This window comes from Manis javanica, chromosome 5, assembly GCF_040802235.1.
Source record: "Manis javanica isolate MJ-LG chromosome 5, MJ_LKY, whole genome shotgun sequence".
In the NCBI taxonomy this organism is placed as follows: Eukaryota; Metazoa; Chordata; class Mammalia; order Pholidota; family Manidae; genus Manis; species Manis javanica.
The window spans coordinates 5,746,278-5,763,842 of NC_133160.1; the positions used below are offsets into that span (position 1 = coordinate 5,746,278).

At 48.8% G+C, this 17,565-nt stretch overlaps 1 protein-coding gene across 1 annotated transcript; it reads right to left on the reverse strand.

The window, feature by feature from the left end:
- Positions 1 to 886: 886 nt before the first annotated feature.
- On the reverse strand, positions 887 to 9,783 carry FAM210B (family with sequence similarity 210 member B). The gene is made up of 3 exons (XM_017673412.3): positions 9,418 to 9,783; positions 3,436 to 3,611; positions 887 to 3,253 (listed from the first exon to the last, which is right to left on the reverse strand). The coding sequence occupies exons 1-3, from the start codon at positions 9,601 to 9,603 to the stop codon at positions 3,037 to 3,039; spliced, it is 579 nt and encodes a 192-aa protein (XP_017528901.2). The 5' UTR covers positions 9,604 to 9,783; the 3' UTR covers positions 887 to 3,036.
- Between the last annotated feature and the right edge of the window lie 7,782 nt (positions 9,784 to 17,565).

A 17,565-nucleotide genomic window follows, 5' to 3' on the forward strand; every position in this document is an offset into this window, starting at 1 on the left:
TTCTTGAGTCTCTGCTGGGGGAAGGTTTGCTCACCAGGAATCCCTCATTCCAGCCATATGAGGGATTTGGGTGGAACCTGTGTTCCTTGTGGCTTATGAATGTGGGAGCCTGCCGCCTTTGATACGGCACGTAGAGGCTTCCTTTGTTCCTGTTGTCACCTGGCTCCCATGGGACACCTGGGTGGCTTTAAAAGTTTTTTACATTGGAGTTACAGTATGTGTATAAACTTTAAACGCAATGTACACAAATCTATCGAGTATATGAGTAATCCTTTCACCTCCTGTGCTCTATTGGCCTAGAAATGAGCAGGTGCCATGAGAGCAGCTGGTCTAGCCCTTGCTTGGTCTCTTGTTCTATGGGCTCCTCCTGCGTAGGAGCTGCCCACATCTGCTCATCAGCCAGATGTGAACTTAACAATGATGAAGGGAAAAATGGAAGTGTTGAACTTAGGAGAGTAGAGAAATAGGCTTTCATGGCCGACTTTCAGTGCAAGCAACTAGATATCAGAAATGTCTCAAGATAAGGAGGTGGCCAGCAGAAAAGCTTCTGTGTCAAAGTTGATGAAGTAGTCATGGAGACTTCAAAACACAACTGAGTGAAATTGTCCAGTTAGGCCCCTTGGGACAAAGGAGCTTTGCTTCCCACAGTTGAGCTGAACTTTTACATCCCCAAGGTAGTGATATTTTCATGTGCCATCCACTCAAGTTATAGTTAATATGATGGGACTGACTTTTCCAGTGATAATAGCTAAATTGTCATTTCCCCGAACAGAATCCCACAGAAGCAAAGAAAATAGCTCATTATAATAGCACAACATTAATAAACTGGTCACACAGTGTTGCTTCATAATCAGCAGTTTCGGCTTAATGGAAGAGAAATCAAAAGTTCTTCATAGACTTTACAAAGATATTTATTGTGTTTCACAGAATTTAAGCTGCTCATTTTGTCAGATAAAAAAATGAGGTGAACAATGGCTTACGTTTTCAAAATAGATCATTAGTTTTATTCCCCTAGTTCTATAAAAACTGTAAATACAAGCAATTTGTACATCTTGCTGGGGAATTCACATAGCACTCTAGCTCCCTGACCTGCTGGCCACCTCATCCTCTCGTTATTCTATTCTGTTTTGACCATGGTCACAGAGTGGAGTGCAGTCGGGGCTTAGAAGAGAACGCTGTGGCTATTTGGTATGATAACTAGGTTTATTGCTCGCCCTTTCTGTCCACTCCCATCATCCCAAATCTAGAATCAAAGTTTTAAGATGTAAGCCCTTAAGCTTGTAGGAACCACTGTCAGCTTTTTTTGCATAGGCATTACGAGGAATCTGAGTGGTAGGGAGACTGGCATAGAAGGTGGTTAGGAGCCCGAAGCTAAGTATTTCATAAAGGACCAGACCACAGGAAGCATTACGTCACACTGGTTAGATCATGTTGCTTGGCTGCATAGATGTCCTTGGAATTAGATCCCAGAAAGGCAACTGTATATTGGCAAAACCTTTTGGCAATGGGCTAATTGATTTAAATGGGGGAAAAAAATAAGGGTCCATTTTAAAGATAGTGCAAGTGGAGAATTTATCCCACAAAGATTCTTGTAACTGAACTAACTGATTGACGTGGGTTACTCTGGGCTAACCAGAGAACTGTCAACAGCCGAATCTCGGTAAAACCAGGATAGTCAGTTTGTAGTTGCTTTGGTTTTCTGATTGTCACAAATGAAATAAAAAATCCCCAAAACCAAGACCCAGAAAGATAGACGCAACTCCTTTGACTGCCCGGGCAGGGCAGGAATGGTTCAGTTGGGTTCCCAGAGTGTGGAGCAAGTGCTGGGCACTTGTACCGCCCAAGGGCAGCACTGCAAGACGCTGAATCATGGGAAGGAATTCCTCTGAACTGCCGCTCCTGACCTCTTCAAGGACAAGGTCTCCACTTGGGTCTGTGTACTTGAATTTCTATTCTTAACTAATGCCTCTAACAGCGATGAAAGGGCCTCAGGCATCCTTGATCAAGTACAACTGGCTTAGTAGAATGTTAATTACACCTGCCTGCCTTCTGGGGCTTATAGTATTTCACAGTTGCCTCCCATTTTTACAAGGGCTACTAATTTTCCTTAGGGAGTGATACTAAATCTTTTTTGCGTACTTTTATCAAAAAATACAAATAGCAAACAATGTAAACGTTGTGACAGTAGTTCTGGAATGTCTTAAGGTTGAGATGCAGAGGATTAGGTAGCCTCGTCTTAGCTTTCCCCATGTGCAGCATCAATTCCCCTGGATAATGGGCATCAGCAGCCAGGTGATGCCTTTACTATTGGACAAAGTTCCCAAATTTTACCAAAAGAGACAAATGACCCTGACCTACTTTAATGAAATTTAAGAAAAACCACCTGAGGTAGGTCCCATCATGTCCAGATTGGAAGGTGTTTGGGATCAATGAAACACATCAAAAATATTTTTCTTTCCCCAAGACAAGTGTTAACAAATGTCAAAGCATTGATGCTAATTTAGATCCAGATTACATATTGTTAAGTCTTAAATTCTGCTTCATTAATTAGAGCGCTGGCAGCTGTTTTTGCAGAATATTGCATATTAAACCACAGGCAGCCTGACAAATATTGGAGGAAGGGGAATTCTAAAAACTGGCTTAATGAATTGTTGCCCTGTGAGAACCTGAGCAAAGGCTAACCCCTGGGGCTTCTGCAGACAGACCCTCACCAATGATCTTCCAGAAGGAACATTTCGTGGGCTAATAGTTTTATCTGAGATGACAACACCTTTGTGCTGTATTGCTGACATTTTCGATTATGTATACAAGCTCTATGATGAATAGCATTACCAAAATTCATAAAGCAAAATATTACAATTACTCAAAAACCTGAATTTGGCTGGCAGAGGTGAAAATTATCCACGAGAACAGCGCTATTAGCCCCTTGCTCCCACTCCCATGCCCCAAGCCCCCTCCCCCTCTACAACCCTAATACCAGTCTAAAATGTGTAGTTTACAAGAAATAGGGTTTCCAGCCCACGATTGGAGAGTTCATTAAGGCTTTGCAGCTGGAGGTTTAAAATATCCCACTTTCCGAAAATATCTGACAATCAAGGGCACGGACACTAAGGTGATGCTGACCCTCACAGGTGCAAACAGCTTGTGGATGGCATAGGCCACCACGAAGGTACTTGTGCCCGCTGCCATTTTTGACTGTACCAGTGACTCTTTAAATCCGAGTTTAAGCAGGACTGCGGACATGTCCACGCCACTGGAGGGGAAAGAGGCAAAAAAAATTATTGCAGCAAGGGATGAAATTAGGGAATATAAAATGACAATATTTTTTAAAATGTGATGAAAGTAGCTAAATGAATAAAAAGTCTTAGGGAACGAGTTCTTACAAAGAACTTATGTGACAATCAAAAACAATTATTTGTTAGTCAAAAGTCTTACCTTGAAACAACCATGTAGAATATGCCCAAGGAGATGAGTGAGATTCCAATGTGCAGTGACACACCAATTGCACCGTATTCTTGAAAAACCTTTTTCAGCTGCTGTGACTTGCTTTGCTTTCTCCCGTCTGTGCTGCTGACACTGCTGCCCGTGGCTGCACAGGTTTTGCTGGGGTCCTGTGTACAAACCAAAGAAGGGGAGACACTCGAGGGCAGAAGCAAGGGTACTCGTGGCCATCGCCAACTTCCATACTCATGCAGAGTTCTACTCCTACCCAATGAGATCATCACCCTTCTTACTCAGCTGAGGCCAGTGCCCACTGGGCCACTAAGCACAATGAAAGGCTGCGTACTGGGTACGGGTAACAGAACGATGGCCCCAGAGATGGCTCAGGTCCTAATCTCCAGCACCTGTGAATATGCTGCCTTGGCAAAAGGTATTCTTCTACACGGTTGAAAAGATTTTGCAGCTGTGATTAAGTTAAAGCTCTTGCAATAGGCAGATCACCCTGGGTTTTCTGAGTGGGACCAATGCAATCACAAGGGTCCTTATAAGTGAAGAGAAGGAGGCAGGAAGGTATGAATCAGAAGCAGAATTAGAGATTTGAAGATGCTCCACTGCGGAAGTCAGAGGAAGGGGCCACAGGCCAAGGAGTGCAGGAGGCTGGAAAAGAGGAAGTGGATTCTCCCCCAGACCCTCGAGGAGTTGCCAGCCCTGCTGACACCTTGACTTGAGCTCAGTGAGACCCATTTTGGACTTCTGACCTCCAGAACTATAAGATATTAACTGTGTGTGGTTTTGGGCTGCTGGGATTGTGGAAAGCTGTTAGAGCAGCAACAGTAACTGAAATCCTAGGGCTCCTGTCCCAGGGACGGCGATACTTTACTGAGCACTCTCTCTGAGCCAGGCAGCGTTCGGATGCTTCTCTCCATCTGCTGTCTGCTGCCATCCTCACAACCACCCTCTAGGTTCTCTTGTTCTTCCCACTTTACAGAGAAGCAACATGGGCTTCAGGAGGCCAATCATAGTCACCAAGACTTTCTAGAACCCAGGGTGTCTCAGTCCACAACCTGAGTGCCTGACTAAAACAAGGACAAGGAGATGCAAAATAAAATGAGCAGAGGCAGTGGTATATTTACTTCCAGAATCAAAATTTCACGTGAGATCTGAACAGATGAAGGGCCGGCTGATTCCCGAGCCATGAATACACTGGCTGGGATCTGTACGGAAGCAATTCATTGCATGTGGCGTCTGTTAACATTGATTGAGTACCTACAGGGCCAGGAATGTTTGGGAGAAACAAAAAAACTGAACAACACTGGATTTAAAAAAAACCCTAGAAATGGAAACTTCTCAATCCGAGTGCTTTTTTTTTAATCAAAAGATTTCTTGAATCTACAGACCTCAGAGCTCTTTTCGGCAGGTTGTATCTGGGTCAGCCAGTTCCAGTTATTGACTCTGCAGGATGGCTTCTTCCTCGTATTTTAGAGCATGCTGCAGCTGAGTCACACTTCAAAGGCAAGAGGGAAGAGCGGGCCAGCCCAGAATACCCAGGAGGTAGGGGCAGGGTCCCCCATAATAAAAATGAAACAATACAGGGGCCTAGAGTCATGCTGCACATGACCCGGGGGATCTCACAGCCTGGCCCCAACCGGCTCGGACTGAGCACATCCTGGGGGAGTCCCCAGATGCTGCTTTTCTCCGGAGTCCCAGGTGGCCCAGGCACTGCTGGTCAGTTTGTACCTGTGTCCAGCCACCCAGCCTCTGGTTTTATAGAGGCCTCTGGGGTGAGGCGTGGGCACTGGGATTAGTTATCAGTTGCCCAGGTGATCACCCAGGGGTGCCAGGTTAAGTCCCTGCTCTTTCTGCCCCTGGCACGTTCTGCAGGAGGGCTGTCCTCAGATGCACCTGCTGTGCAGCTGACCGGGGACACCAGCCTGGAAGCTTCAGTCCTGGAATTAACCTCAGTTTCATTAGAGGCTGCTCATGTCCCTGGGAATTAAGGGTTAAGGCCACGGGGTGGGGATGAACAGTATTACATCGCTGCATTTAGTTCTGAATTCTGCGTGTTATTTCAGGCTTATGAAAACAGACTTAAACAAGGGAAGGGCCTGCTGAGATCCAGTGTCAGGGCTGAGAGCCCAGAGACCCCAGAGTCTTGAGTTCTGAAAGGCAGGAAAGCATAACATTTTTGAAAGGTTTTAGGAAAACCACTGATGTCCTCAGGAAAGGCCCTTCTACTGAGCCAGGTGCTGGGCTTTGCACTTTAAAGGCATCATTTCATAAAAGCCAGCCCCCAACCCTGTGATGTGGGCCCCTCTGTTGCTTTCACTTTGACAGAAGAGAGACTGAGGTTCAGGGGCAAACAACGAACTGGATGGCGGTGTCCGGACTGATCTCTGCTCGGACACTGCCAGGCCACATGGCCTGCACAGTGTCAGCAGATTCCCGTCATGTTCATTTTGAGCTGAATATTCCTAAAGACACTTCTCCAGAACCTCAAGGCTCTAGAGGGAAGGCCAGCTGTATTCAGTCTCCTTCAGACCGGTCAGCACACGTAACCTTCCCTTTCCTCACAGCCTTTGGCCTCTGCCACCCACCAGCCAGAACCGCTTCCGGGAGTTCAGCTTCTTTTTGATAAACAAGGTCCCACCCCATTTAGCTCTGAGGAAGCGCTGCCAGATGGCGGGTGCTGATGGGCCGAACAGTTTGCAGTCTGCAGTTCAAGTCCAAACAATACTCTGAGGCTGATGATGGCGGAAACCCCTTTCATTTCCCAGTCTTGACACTGGGCCCAACCAAACTTAATTATGCCTCATCTCCATTCAGCAGGACTGAGCATAGCTGTCTGTTGAGGGCCCTGTTCTTTACAATCTCTCTTCTGGCAAAAAAGACTTTTGGCTATAAAAGAAAAATAAAGAGGCAGCCAGACTTCCAGCTACAGAATAACCAGCATCTACAGCATGACAATGGGAGGGACAAAACATTCAGACACAATGGACCACGTGGTGTCTGCCAGCACCATGGTTAGTTTTTAACTTTCTAGAATGAGAATTTTACTTGGACAGTTTTCTTCCTTTTATCTTGATCAAAGGAATTTTGTGAGCCAGGCATGTCCCTCCTAACCCTGGGGGAGACTAAAGCAGCTAGAAATACAGGATATCACGAGGGGGTGACTTGCAAGGAATGGAACTTGTCATTCATTTTTTTGATAGATATCATCAGATGCACCTGTGACATGTCAGGCTCTGCGGTGAATGCCTGTAACCTGTGCATCCCCTGTATCTGCTTTCATACACATGTGTTTATGATGCCCCCTTCCCTGCCACCAGTATTTATGAAAGTACAAAAGGCTGTATTAGGAGGAGCAGGAAAGTTTGAGGATGAGCCATAGATCTTGTTCACAAGTTACACTGTCTGGAGTGACACCTATTTTCATTCATTCAATAAGTAATGTTAATACTAAGCACTACATTGTATTTACTTTGTACCAGGCACTGTTCTGAGTACTTTGAAAATATTCATTCATAAAATCCTCACAACAATCTTGTGAGAAAGGGACTGTGGTCATCCCCACTTAACAGAAGAGGATGCTAGAAGCCCGGCGAGGTTGAGTAACTTTCTGAGGATCACCTGGGGATTATTTGTCAGCTGGAATCCAAACCTGCCGAGTCTGGTTCCAAGGTTTTTGCTCCTAACAACTATGCTGTGCCATCACTTATCCCGCTCTGTGCAAGGCACTGCTCTAAGTGTGTATGGTGCAGAGTAATGAACAAAACAGACAAACCCACCCTCAGGAAGCCTATGGTCTAGGAGACGAGGCGGAACGGTAAACAAAGAAGAAACTCTCAGGGCTGCTGCAAGCACTATGGAGAAACCCAGGGTGGGAGTCCAACAGGTAAGTCTAGGAGGGATGCTACAGCTTTAAAGGTCATCAGCGAGAGGGCTCCTGCAAAGGTAGCGTGTGAGCAAGGACTGGTGCAGATGAGGACACTGGGGTTCAGAGAGAGCAAGTCATTTGCCTAAGATTTCCCTCCTGTAAGTGGTAAGTGGGTATAGGCTGGGCTGCCCTGCCCATGACATGACATTGAATCACAGTAAATGAAAAGGCCAGTTTCTCCTTTGGCTTTACCTCCTTCTCAGTTGGAGCAGAGACTCTCTGCTGAAGCAGAGGTGGGGGTGTCTCTCAGGCACTTTATTGAATGCCTGGCATATTTGGAGACCATGGCTGGGCACTGCACTCCTTCCTCCCAGTGATCAACAATGAAGTACCTGCGGGTAGCCAGGAGCAGCTGGCAGGGGGAGACCTCCCTCCATCTGCTCTCCTGCTGGGGAAGTATTTTTCTCAGGGAGATGAGTATCTGGTGTACTAACTTCCTTTAAATTCTGATCTCCTGCTCATCTACCAGAAAGCAGGAGAAGCAAGTATAGCTCATGGGATTTTAGCTCATAGCTCATGTGGTTCTATACATTTACTGTGATGATAATAATAGTAGCTAACAGTAATTTAGAATGTAGCAGATACCTGGACGTGCCTACCTCGCTTTACACTCACTCTATAAAATGTGAATTATTAACATCCCATTTTACAGATGAGGAAACTGAGAAACAGAGAAGTGAGGGAATTTGCCCAAATCCACAGAACTAGTAAATAAAGACAGGAATACAGGGAGGGAGTCTGAGACCACACTCATCACCAGTCTCTCTCACATGAACCCCCCACCCCCAACAGGACCTGGGCAGGGGACAAGGCTGACGTGGCTGACAAGACAGACAAGGAAGCAGGAGACCACTCTAGATGATGAGTGCAGAGGGGATCCACACACATCTGGCTGGAGGCCAGGGAACGCATCACTGCCAAGGCACCACTGGTGGTCACGGAAGACTTCCTGGAAGAAGGGACAGCTAGGCTGACCATGGAGAATCACCAGGAGGCAGCCAGCTGTTTGCATTGGGCTCAGGATTTAGAGACAAGATTTAAGGCCTCAGACGGAGGCAGTAGGTAGGGAAGGAAGTTTCTCCATCTGTGAGGGAGGCATGGTACATGCATGAATTATGTCTCCATGGAATATTCGACCAGGGAGCTCTGGCTGTGTTGGCACTGTGCTCAGGCTTTTATTAGCTCATGGAATTGTCCCCCAAACTCTTGTGGAAGGTCCTATGTTTAGCTCTCTGAAAGGTCAGCAAACAGGCTCAGAGGCCTTCAGTGAGGTCGCATTGCTGGGGAGTGAGGGGCCGGGATCCTCCCCAGGCAAGGGAACTGCCGAGCGCAAAGCCTGAGGCACTAGGCCTGCAGAAAGCTGGGGTCTGCGTGTCTCAACCTGCTGGTCCTGTACCTCCAGACTCCACTCCTTATGACTGCTTTTCTTTAAGGAGCCCCACTTAAAAAAAGCAAAACGAATAGGTTTTTTAAGAATGGGAAGTCTGTATTACTATTCCGAATAGAAACCAGTTTTCACTAACCATACTTAGGAGGCAATCGAAATGAATCAGAATGAAAGGACACTATGTGTCTGGCGAGAGTCCTGCCTGAAGTGTGACAAGGAGGCCTGCGCGTTTGTTTAGATAAAAGGGAGCAGCAGCAGGTGCTGGCAGGGGGTAAAGATAGCACCACCCCAGCCCTCCTCCTTGGCCCCCTGAGGCCGCTCGAGCGTGAATTCAAAAGGAAACAATTCCGCAGGCCGGGGGACGGCGTTAACCCCAAGTCCCGGCCCCACCTACAATTCTCCAGGTTACACCGTCGTACCGGCCGACGCTTTGGGAACTTGGGGCCCCGCTGGCGACTGTGACCTTGCGTAGATCACCAAATCTCCCCGAGTCTCAGTTTCTCCGGCTGTCAACGGATCCTCCGGCTGAAGATCGTGTCCTTGGCTTAGAAGGATTGGGGCCTCGGGCACCCTGGAGTGCTCGATCTTGGGGAGTTGCCCGTGCAATGCTCTCCTTCGGCGTCAGGAGGCCGGGGCGGGGGGTGGGGTGGCTTACCTGGTGGCCGCGGCTGTCCCCGAGGGCCGCGCGCAGCAACGGGACGTCTGGCCCGGGCCGGCGCAGCAGCAGGGACAGGGGCGGCGGGGCGCCGGGGGCGGTGGCGGCCAGGAGCCGGGGGGCGCAAGGCCGGACCCGGGCGCCCACCCTGGCCGCCGGGCCAAGCAGCGCCAACAGCCTGGCCATGGTGAGCGGTAAAGCGCTGCGGCCCGCGCAGCCGACCGGAGGGGAGCAGGGGAGCGAGCGCGGGCGGGCGGGAGGAGCCCGAGCCCGAGTCGGCGCTGCGGGGCGGGGTCGGGGCTGTGAGCTCGCGTCGGCTCCGCTCCCGCTCCGCTGGAGCCGCAGTTGCGTGCGCCCTTCTCGCCCCGCCCGCAGAGCCGGCCGCAGGGTGGGCGGGCCCCGGGCGGGGTGGGCGGGCCCCGGGCGGAGTGGGCGGGCCCCGGGTGGAGTGGGCGGGGCTAGGGATGCGAGCCTTTTCCGACCTTGCCTTGGAATTCTAAGTTATGCAGGTTACAAAAGAGTCAGGGGCCAGTCAGGCTCAAGAGGGAGGGAGTTGAACTCCTCTGACCTGATGGGAAGTGGCAGGGTCACATGGAGAAACAAGTGTTGGGAAATACAATCCGGTACAGTATTCAGTGACTATTGACTGATAACGATAATAATGATCTTTGGTCTCCAGTCTACAGAAGAAACTGACGGTCAAAGAAATGGAGCCTTCGCTGACACCTTCTATCCTCGTACAGTTCTCATGCCGTCTGACCCCTTGTGGGAACTACGACCCAAAAATGTTTCTATATCTTTACTATTTTAGGCAGAAAATAATTTAGCACAGGGAATTGGTGTTTAGAAAATCACTGGGAAAGCTGGAGGGGGTGAAAACTAGGCTGGGCCCCTGGAAAAGAGTCCCTGGGCACAGCAACACTGGCCAGCCAGAGGAGCTGGCCCCTCAGCCGCAACTGGTGCGTGTCAGGAGGCCTCCGGTGGAATGCATGAGTTCTGGGGCGCACTGCCACAGCTGTGTTTCAGGGATCAAGGAACGACAGCCATTGCAGCTCCTTCCAGCTCCCACAAAACAGGCCACTGGACACTGGAGAGTGGGGTCAGTGGCTGCCACAACTGCCCGTCCACACCTGTGGGCTGGCGACTGGACACCTGAATTCTGCTGCAGAAAACCCCCGCATCTCTGCAAACTTGTTGACCAGCAGTGAACCGTCCAAACCGCAGGAAGATGCCTCTACCCATTTCTGCCTTCAAAATATTGTGCAAGTGCATCCAATTAGCAGAAACTAATTGATAGAAGCCTGGCTGCAAGGGCATCAGGGAAATTTTAGTCTTTCTGCCAGGAAGGCACACTGGAAAGAGGTGGGAATCCATGTGCCTAAATTCAGTACCTCAGCAAAAGGAAACCCTTACAGGATCCTCTCACCTCTGCCCCAAATAAGCCCTTTATGTCTCATTGGCTAGAATTGTGTCATGTGATCGTTCTTAGCTTCAGGGGAACCCTGAGTTTGAAAATCCGTCAAACAGAAGCAGACTTGGCTTAGATAGGAGCAGGCACTTGTCTTTCTGAACACAGCTGGGGCTCTGTTGGCAGGGAGGACGACGACAGTGGTGCCACAGGGCTGTGCATATGTGTGGTGGTGCATGTGAGTATCACGGGAGTGTGTGAATGAATGCATGTGGGAAATGGCCTGTGTGAGTGTGTATGGGAGGGGTTGAGAACGAAGGTGTCAAAGTGCGGAAGGAAGAAGGAAGGGCTTTTCCCTTCCTGAGGAGGTACCATCTATTCCCAGGTTCCAAGGGAACACGTGATCAATCTGCTCCGAGGGTTGAAGACCTCTGATCACTCATTGTGGTTTGTTTCAATAGGAATGTGGAGAGAGGTTCTGGAGCACATGCAGGGGAACTGTCTTAAAATAGAAAGCGGACAGTGTTTCGGACAAATTGCTGTTTTCTCCTAATATTCTCTGACTATACCTGATTCTGAGAGCAGTCACTTTTATTACAATTGTCTTTCTCTTGTCAAATTCTGCAGTGACAGTTCCAAACATTTCTTGCCTACCTCGAGTCCTCCCTCCCACCCTGACGCCCCCTTTTGTGTCCTGAGGGTCCCAGCCTACCTCATTTCCTACACACTATTCCCTGCCTCCTCTGCTTCTGTCTGCCCCTTTTCCCAAGGCAAGCCCACTACCCATACATTGCGTCTCGCCTCCTCCTCTCTGTTCATTTCCAATCTGCATTCATTATCACGAGCACCTGCGATGTGTCAGGTGCATGCTGGCAGTCGGTGGTGCAGTGACAGAAGGCCTGGTTGGTTCAAGACTGCGGTTAGGATCGTGGCTCTGCTGCTATAGGGGCCTGGCTTAGAGCCTGGCTCTGCCTTGGTCCTTTGGTAGGTGACTTGGTCTCTGCTTCCTCACCTGTAACACGTGGGAGTAATCATACCCATCGCAAAAGGTTACTCTGAAGGTTCAGTGAGATAACTTGTATTTATAGAGCTGGGCCTGGCACAGAGCCAGGACTCTAGAAATGGAACCGTGGCTGGTATTTCTTTCTTTTTTGTCTGTCCAGCTTCCTTTTTGTCCTCCTCATTCACGACTGTGTCTACAGCACCTGGGATAGGGCCTGGCACTGAGGAGATGATCAACACGTGTTTATTGAATGACTAAATGAATTTACTGGCCATGTCATTTGAATTTTGTTTTTTACAATAAGCAAGTAGTACTTATTATAATAAAAAATCAATCAAGCTTTAAAAAACTCCACAACTGCCAATAGAATGGTCAGGAGCTGGTTTGCTTTACAGATTTTGATTGAATTTCCTGTTAATCCTCATGCTTCTCAGGCAGGAGTCAGTGGTCTTTTTTTTTTTGTTTTGAGGGCATCTCTCATATTTATTGATCAAGTGGTTGTTAACAACAATAAAATTCTGTATAGGGGACTCAATGCACAATCATTAATCAACCCCAAGCCTAATTCTCAACAGTCTCCAATCTTCGAGTCAGTGGTCTTTAAATCATTATTAGTAACGAATCAGATGTTCTCGTTAGCAACCATTTCAGACATCACACAAAAGCCCTTGGGACATCATAGTTCCCTCTAATCTAGATCCTTCCTAAGCACTGAGAAGGCATCTGTTTCTACCTCAAAAGCAGAGGAGATGCTTGGAATAATGGCCCACCAGACCCTCCATCCTCCAACAAGCTCCTGCTTTTCTCAATGGTGTGATAGGTAGCACCTCCCCCTGAATGGCCTCATTGGACTGGACAGTTTATGCTGTCCTGGGGAAGAGAGGATGGGGAAATAAAATTCAGAACAGAATCTCCTGCCAAGCCAGCAACTTTTCCATTGAAGGAGAAGAGAAAGAAAACAGTTTTATTGTTGCATAAACATTAAGCCAGAATGTGATTCGTATCACAGGCGAATCAATAAAGAGATTACAAAGACAGAAAGAAATCTCACCCTTATATGCAGCTAAGCAGATGCAACCCATTATATCCATGTTCTCAGGATAAATAACTAGTTCTCAAGTGGGAGGACTTGATGGCATCATGTCACACACAGTTCATCCTAAATCCACTGGTAGGTGCAGCTGTTTGTGTTTACTAATTGTCTTTATCCAAGAAATGTGAACTTGTCATATCTCTACGAAAAGCTTGTAATTATAATAGGGAGCTAGTCACCTAAGTGAAGCCTTGCCTAGACTAGGAGAAGGGGGTTCTATCTTCAAGTTCACATTTCAAAGAGATGGCTCTCAAATTCATTCCTGGGTTGTAAAACTGGCAAAAGCTTATTTCATCCTTAAAAAGCTTTACATACATTTCAAAGGGGCAGAGAAAGAACTTACAAGTTTTCTAGGGAAATGTTCTAAGAAAAGGAGAGGGTCTTGTCTCTTTTCGCACCAAGGAAAACTGATTTTTTTTCCTTTTCAGTTTGATTCTACCCTTACAGAGATGATCACTATGACATCAGGCAGCGGTCAGTGCCTTTGGAAGTGTAGTAAGGGATTAGAGCATTTTAAGATCTGGCCAGAACTGTGCCAGTGTCTTGCCTGAGGGTTTGAGCTCCGGGGAAGTTCAGTCTGGATTCAGTGAGATCAAGAAATGACAATGGAACATTCTTGGGGTAAAAGGGCTTATACCCAACTTTATTCTCCTGGTGGTAGGTTGAGCACTAGAATCATGTCTACATCCAACACTCCACAGATTCATAATCCTCCTTCGTCTCTGCATCCACCCAGACACTGGGCAGAGCTCTTTATATAGTGACTCGGTCAATAATAGCTTATTGCCTATGGGTGTGGAGGTATTAGCTTGGCAGTAGGCCAGTTACATCAGCAAGTAATTTAGAATCAGGAGAGGATCCTGGCCAGAGGCCCTTCTATGTTCTGCAGAGCCAGTCACTGGGTTGTATTGGTGGATGGCTTGGCCACAGTCCTTGCTCTGATGGGGCTTTGAGTCAGGTGGGGCTAATGGACAGTGAACAAATAGCCCTGTGAGGATAGTAGCATCGTGAATTGTGGCAGGCAGAGGGGCGATCAGAAAGGCCTCCTTGAGAGGGAGGCCTTGGACATCTGAAGGGTGCAGAGGAGCAGACACAGAGCTTTCAGTGGGAATAAGCTGCCAAGCAGAGAGGTGGCATGGGTGCATTTCTGAAGGAAGGAGAGAGCCTGGTGTGTTGGGGACAGGAGAATCAGAGGGGGCCTGAGTGGCAGAGTGCGAGGAAGGAAGGGCATGAGTAGGCCTTGGAAAAGGTTGCCAGGGGAAGATTGGCTGATTTTATTCTTGCTGCAGTGGGTAGGTGTTGGGAGAGTTTAATATCAACAGTGACAATCTGATGACCAAATTAACAGGTTCCTCTGCTTGCTGTGTGTGTGGGAATGGCTTGGAGGAAGCAAGATGAGAAGCTGGGAGCTCTGTTGGGAGGATTTTGCAGAATTCTGAGTGAGAAAGGATGTGCCTTGGGCCCACTGGTGACATTGGGGCCATGTAGGAGGAGTTGAGAGACACATGGAAGTGTGGAGTGGGACAAAGAGAGGGAGCCTGGGTACTGCTGTGAAAGGTCATGGGGAGGACATGACCCTGGACAACCTGCGAGCTGCTCAGGGTAGTGGAGGCCCCTTACCCCTCCACTCTCCTTGGAGCATATGCTCTGCCCGCCTGCCCAGGCCCAGCCATTTAAGTCACAGCTCTGAGAGAGCCACGTGGTGTGGAGGCTCTCTGGACAGTGCAGTGGCTGAGCCTGTTGAGGCCTCTCCATAAACTCTTACGGTCTGTCAAGTGCAGAGATCTCATCCTGCACCACCCAAGAGAGGCCTTATAGGTTCCCTGGCTGGGCAAACCTGCCACCTGCCCGTCCCAGTGACCTGCCTTTGTCCTCTGTCCCTCCCTGTCTTCCCTGCCCTCTGAGTGCAGCCATTTTCAGATTTTCCACCAGGATTTCACATGGTTGGGCCCAGCAGGGATAACTGCAGGACCTCACAGGGAATACTGCAGGCAAGAGCACCGGAGGGTGGCGGGCTGGGCATCTACAGAGCTGAGAAGCTAGGGAAGAGCCCACATGTGGACTAATTGGGGTTCTCCTTTGGAAAGGTTATATTCCAGGGTCTTCATTTCATGTCAGGGGCAGATCAGAGCTCCATCAATCTCTGAAGCCACATCCTTTCTAGTCTCTCAACACATGGGTGGATTCTCATATTTTGACCTCCAGGAACATTTAAAAGTAATGTTGACTCCTGGATGACCAGGGAGTGAGTGAGTGAGTGAGTGAGTGAGTGAGTGAGTGAGTGAGTGAGTGTGTGTGTGTGTGTGTGTGTGTACACCAGCCTCTCATTTGTCTGCCTGAAATTTGGACATGGTTTTCTCACCAGCCTTCCCCAGTCAGCCTCTGTTGTCATTCACTGTCCCTCGGGTCCTGACCCCGGTCAGAGTGGCCTAGAATACTTGGTTCTAGCCTGGTCCCTCCAGTGACTGGCTTCTGGGAGTGACAAGCTAGTGATTTGATCTCATTAGCCTAATACAGCTTCTCCATTTTCTCTCTGTAAGTTGGGGACAAATACCCAGGGCCACCATGCCCATGAGGCAGCAAAAGCATTGTAGAGGGCTCTTTGGGGGAAAACAAATTCAATTTGATTAGTTTCCCCCTTTTTTTCAGATTCCCAAGGAAAAGGGTGGGAGGTGGAGAGAGGTTTGACCTGCCAATATCTATCCAGGAAGAAGCTTTTTAAATTACTTTAGAGACAGGTTTCTGGCATTTGAATTTTAGTCTGGCTATTTGTCTGCTAGCTGACCTTGGCCATGTTACTTAATCTCTCTGGAGTTTCCTCATCTATGAAATGGGGATAATAATGTTTACTTTCTGGGAAAGCTGGAGGTTGGGTACACCAAGGCTCTTACAGTAGAGCCTGGCAGGTAGTAAATCTCAGTACTGGCTTTAATAGTCTTGCTGGATGGAAGGACCACTATTTATTATTCTTGCAATTATAGTGCTTTTATGCAGGGGAGTCTCAGGCCTTGTTAATAGATGCTACTTACTGCATACTCTGCTGCCGCGCTAGGGCTCAGAGTACTTGTGCATTGCCACATTTGCACTAACAACCCCAAGGGATTGGCATTGTGGTCATTTCCATTTTGCAGATGAGGGAATTGAAGCTAAGGGAGGCAAAGGTAGGGACATGTGGGTCTCTAGGGCCTTCCTGACGTGAGAGGCTTCCTGAGCCATGCCTGGCAGGAGCCCGGTTTGTCCCCGTGAGACGCCACCTCATTGAAGCCGCCGTGCAGCATCCCGGGCACGCTCTGCGGTTGAGGACTGAGCGCTCCTGCACGAAGCCTGTTTGGGTCCTGGGAGTAGGTCTTTGTGGGTTTGCCCCCAGCAGTCCCGCGCTGGGCACTGACAACCCTGTTCCGGGCTCTCGCCCAGCAGGTGGCGCTGCAGGCCCTCCCCAGTCCGCGGCTGCAGTTCCGGCGAGTTCAGTTTGCAAAGCAACTGCTTTGTCAGTCTCGTGGGCAGTGCGTCTGGACCTTTCAGCGAACCGCTTCTGCACGGGAATCTCCATTAGGTTCAGAGCTGGGCATGGAGGTAACCGTCACCACTCACTCTGGGGTTTTTTTTGCGTTGCTGTTGCTTTTGTGTTTTGGCTGAAATTTTTTGTTGTACCAACGTGGGTGCACATTTATGCAAAACATATGGATTAACTAATATCCTGTGCAAACAGGGGGAGTCTTACAGATGAGAAATGAGGCCCAGGTGGTTAAGCAAATGGAGAGGTGGAGCCAGCAGGACCCAAGTCTGCCCCAAGGTGCTCTTTTTCGAGGTCTTCCAACCATCGAATAATTATCATCCCTCCCCCTCTTCACGAGTCCTCACCCCACTTTTATTCTCCCAGCAGAAAAATGGGATGATTATTGGTGGCTAGGAACAGGGTAAATAGAAAAATGCTTTTGAGCAGTGGATAGTGATTCAGGTACTATCCTGCTCATGGCTGGGGAGGGTCGTTGGGATATGGGGGGTGGGAAGTCTTTCTGGGATCAGGGTGGCAAACCCTACCAGACCCCCAGGGCCAGACGGTGTGTGATGGAATCAGCAAGGGCTGGTCTTGTGAGGCCCCTAAAAGGGCCTGCTGCCTCTAGGCCCTGGCACATGATGCGCCCACAGTCGTCGTATCTGCTGCATTCTTGAGATAAGCCGCGGGCTAAGTTGCACATTCTTCCCCTCTCAGCAGAGGTGGAGTTCGTGTTTCCACCCCTTGCATCTGGGCTGGCCTGTGACTTGCTTTGGCCAATAGAATGCAGTGGAAGGGATGGTCTCAAAGGGGTCTTGCACATTCAGCTCTTGCCCTTGGAACCCGCGAACAAGCCGGGGCTAGCTTGCTGGAGGAGGAGACCAAGCTGAACGGGGCAAGTCATCCCAGCTGAGGCTCCAGAACCAGTCAGCTCCATCTGATCTGGCAGGTGACCATCAACACGTGAACAAGCCCAGCTGCTATCAGCCAAGACCCCCCAGACCAGCAGAGCCAACTGACTGAGTCCCACCAAACTGCTGAGCCTTAGAATCACAAGGCAACAATTGATTGTTAGACAGAAAATGCTAACTAACCCTAGCTGGCTGTCTACATTTAAAGCATGTAACCGCTCCTGATTTTTAAATGTT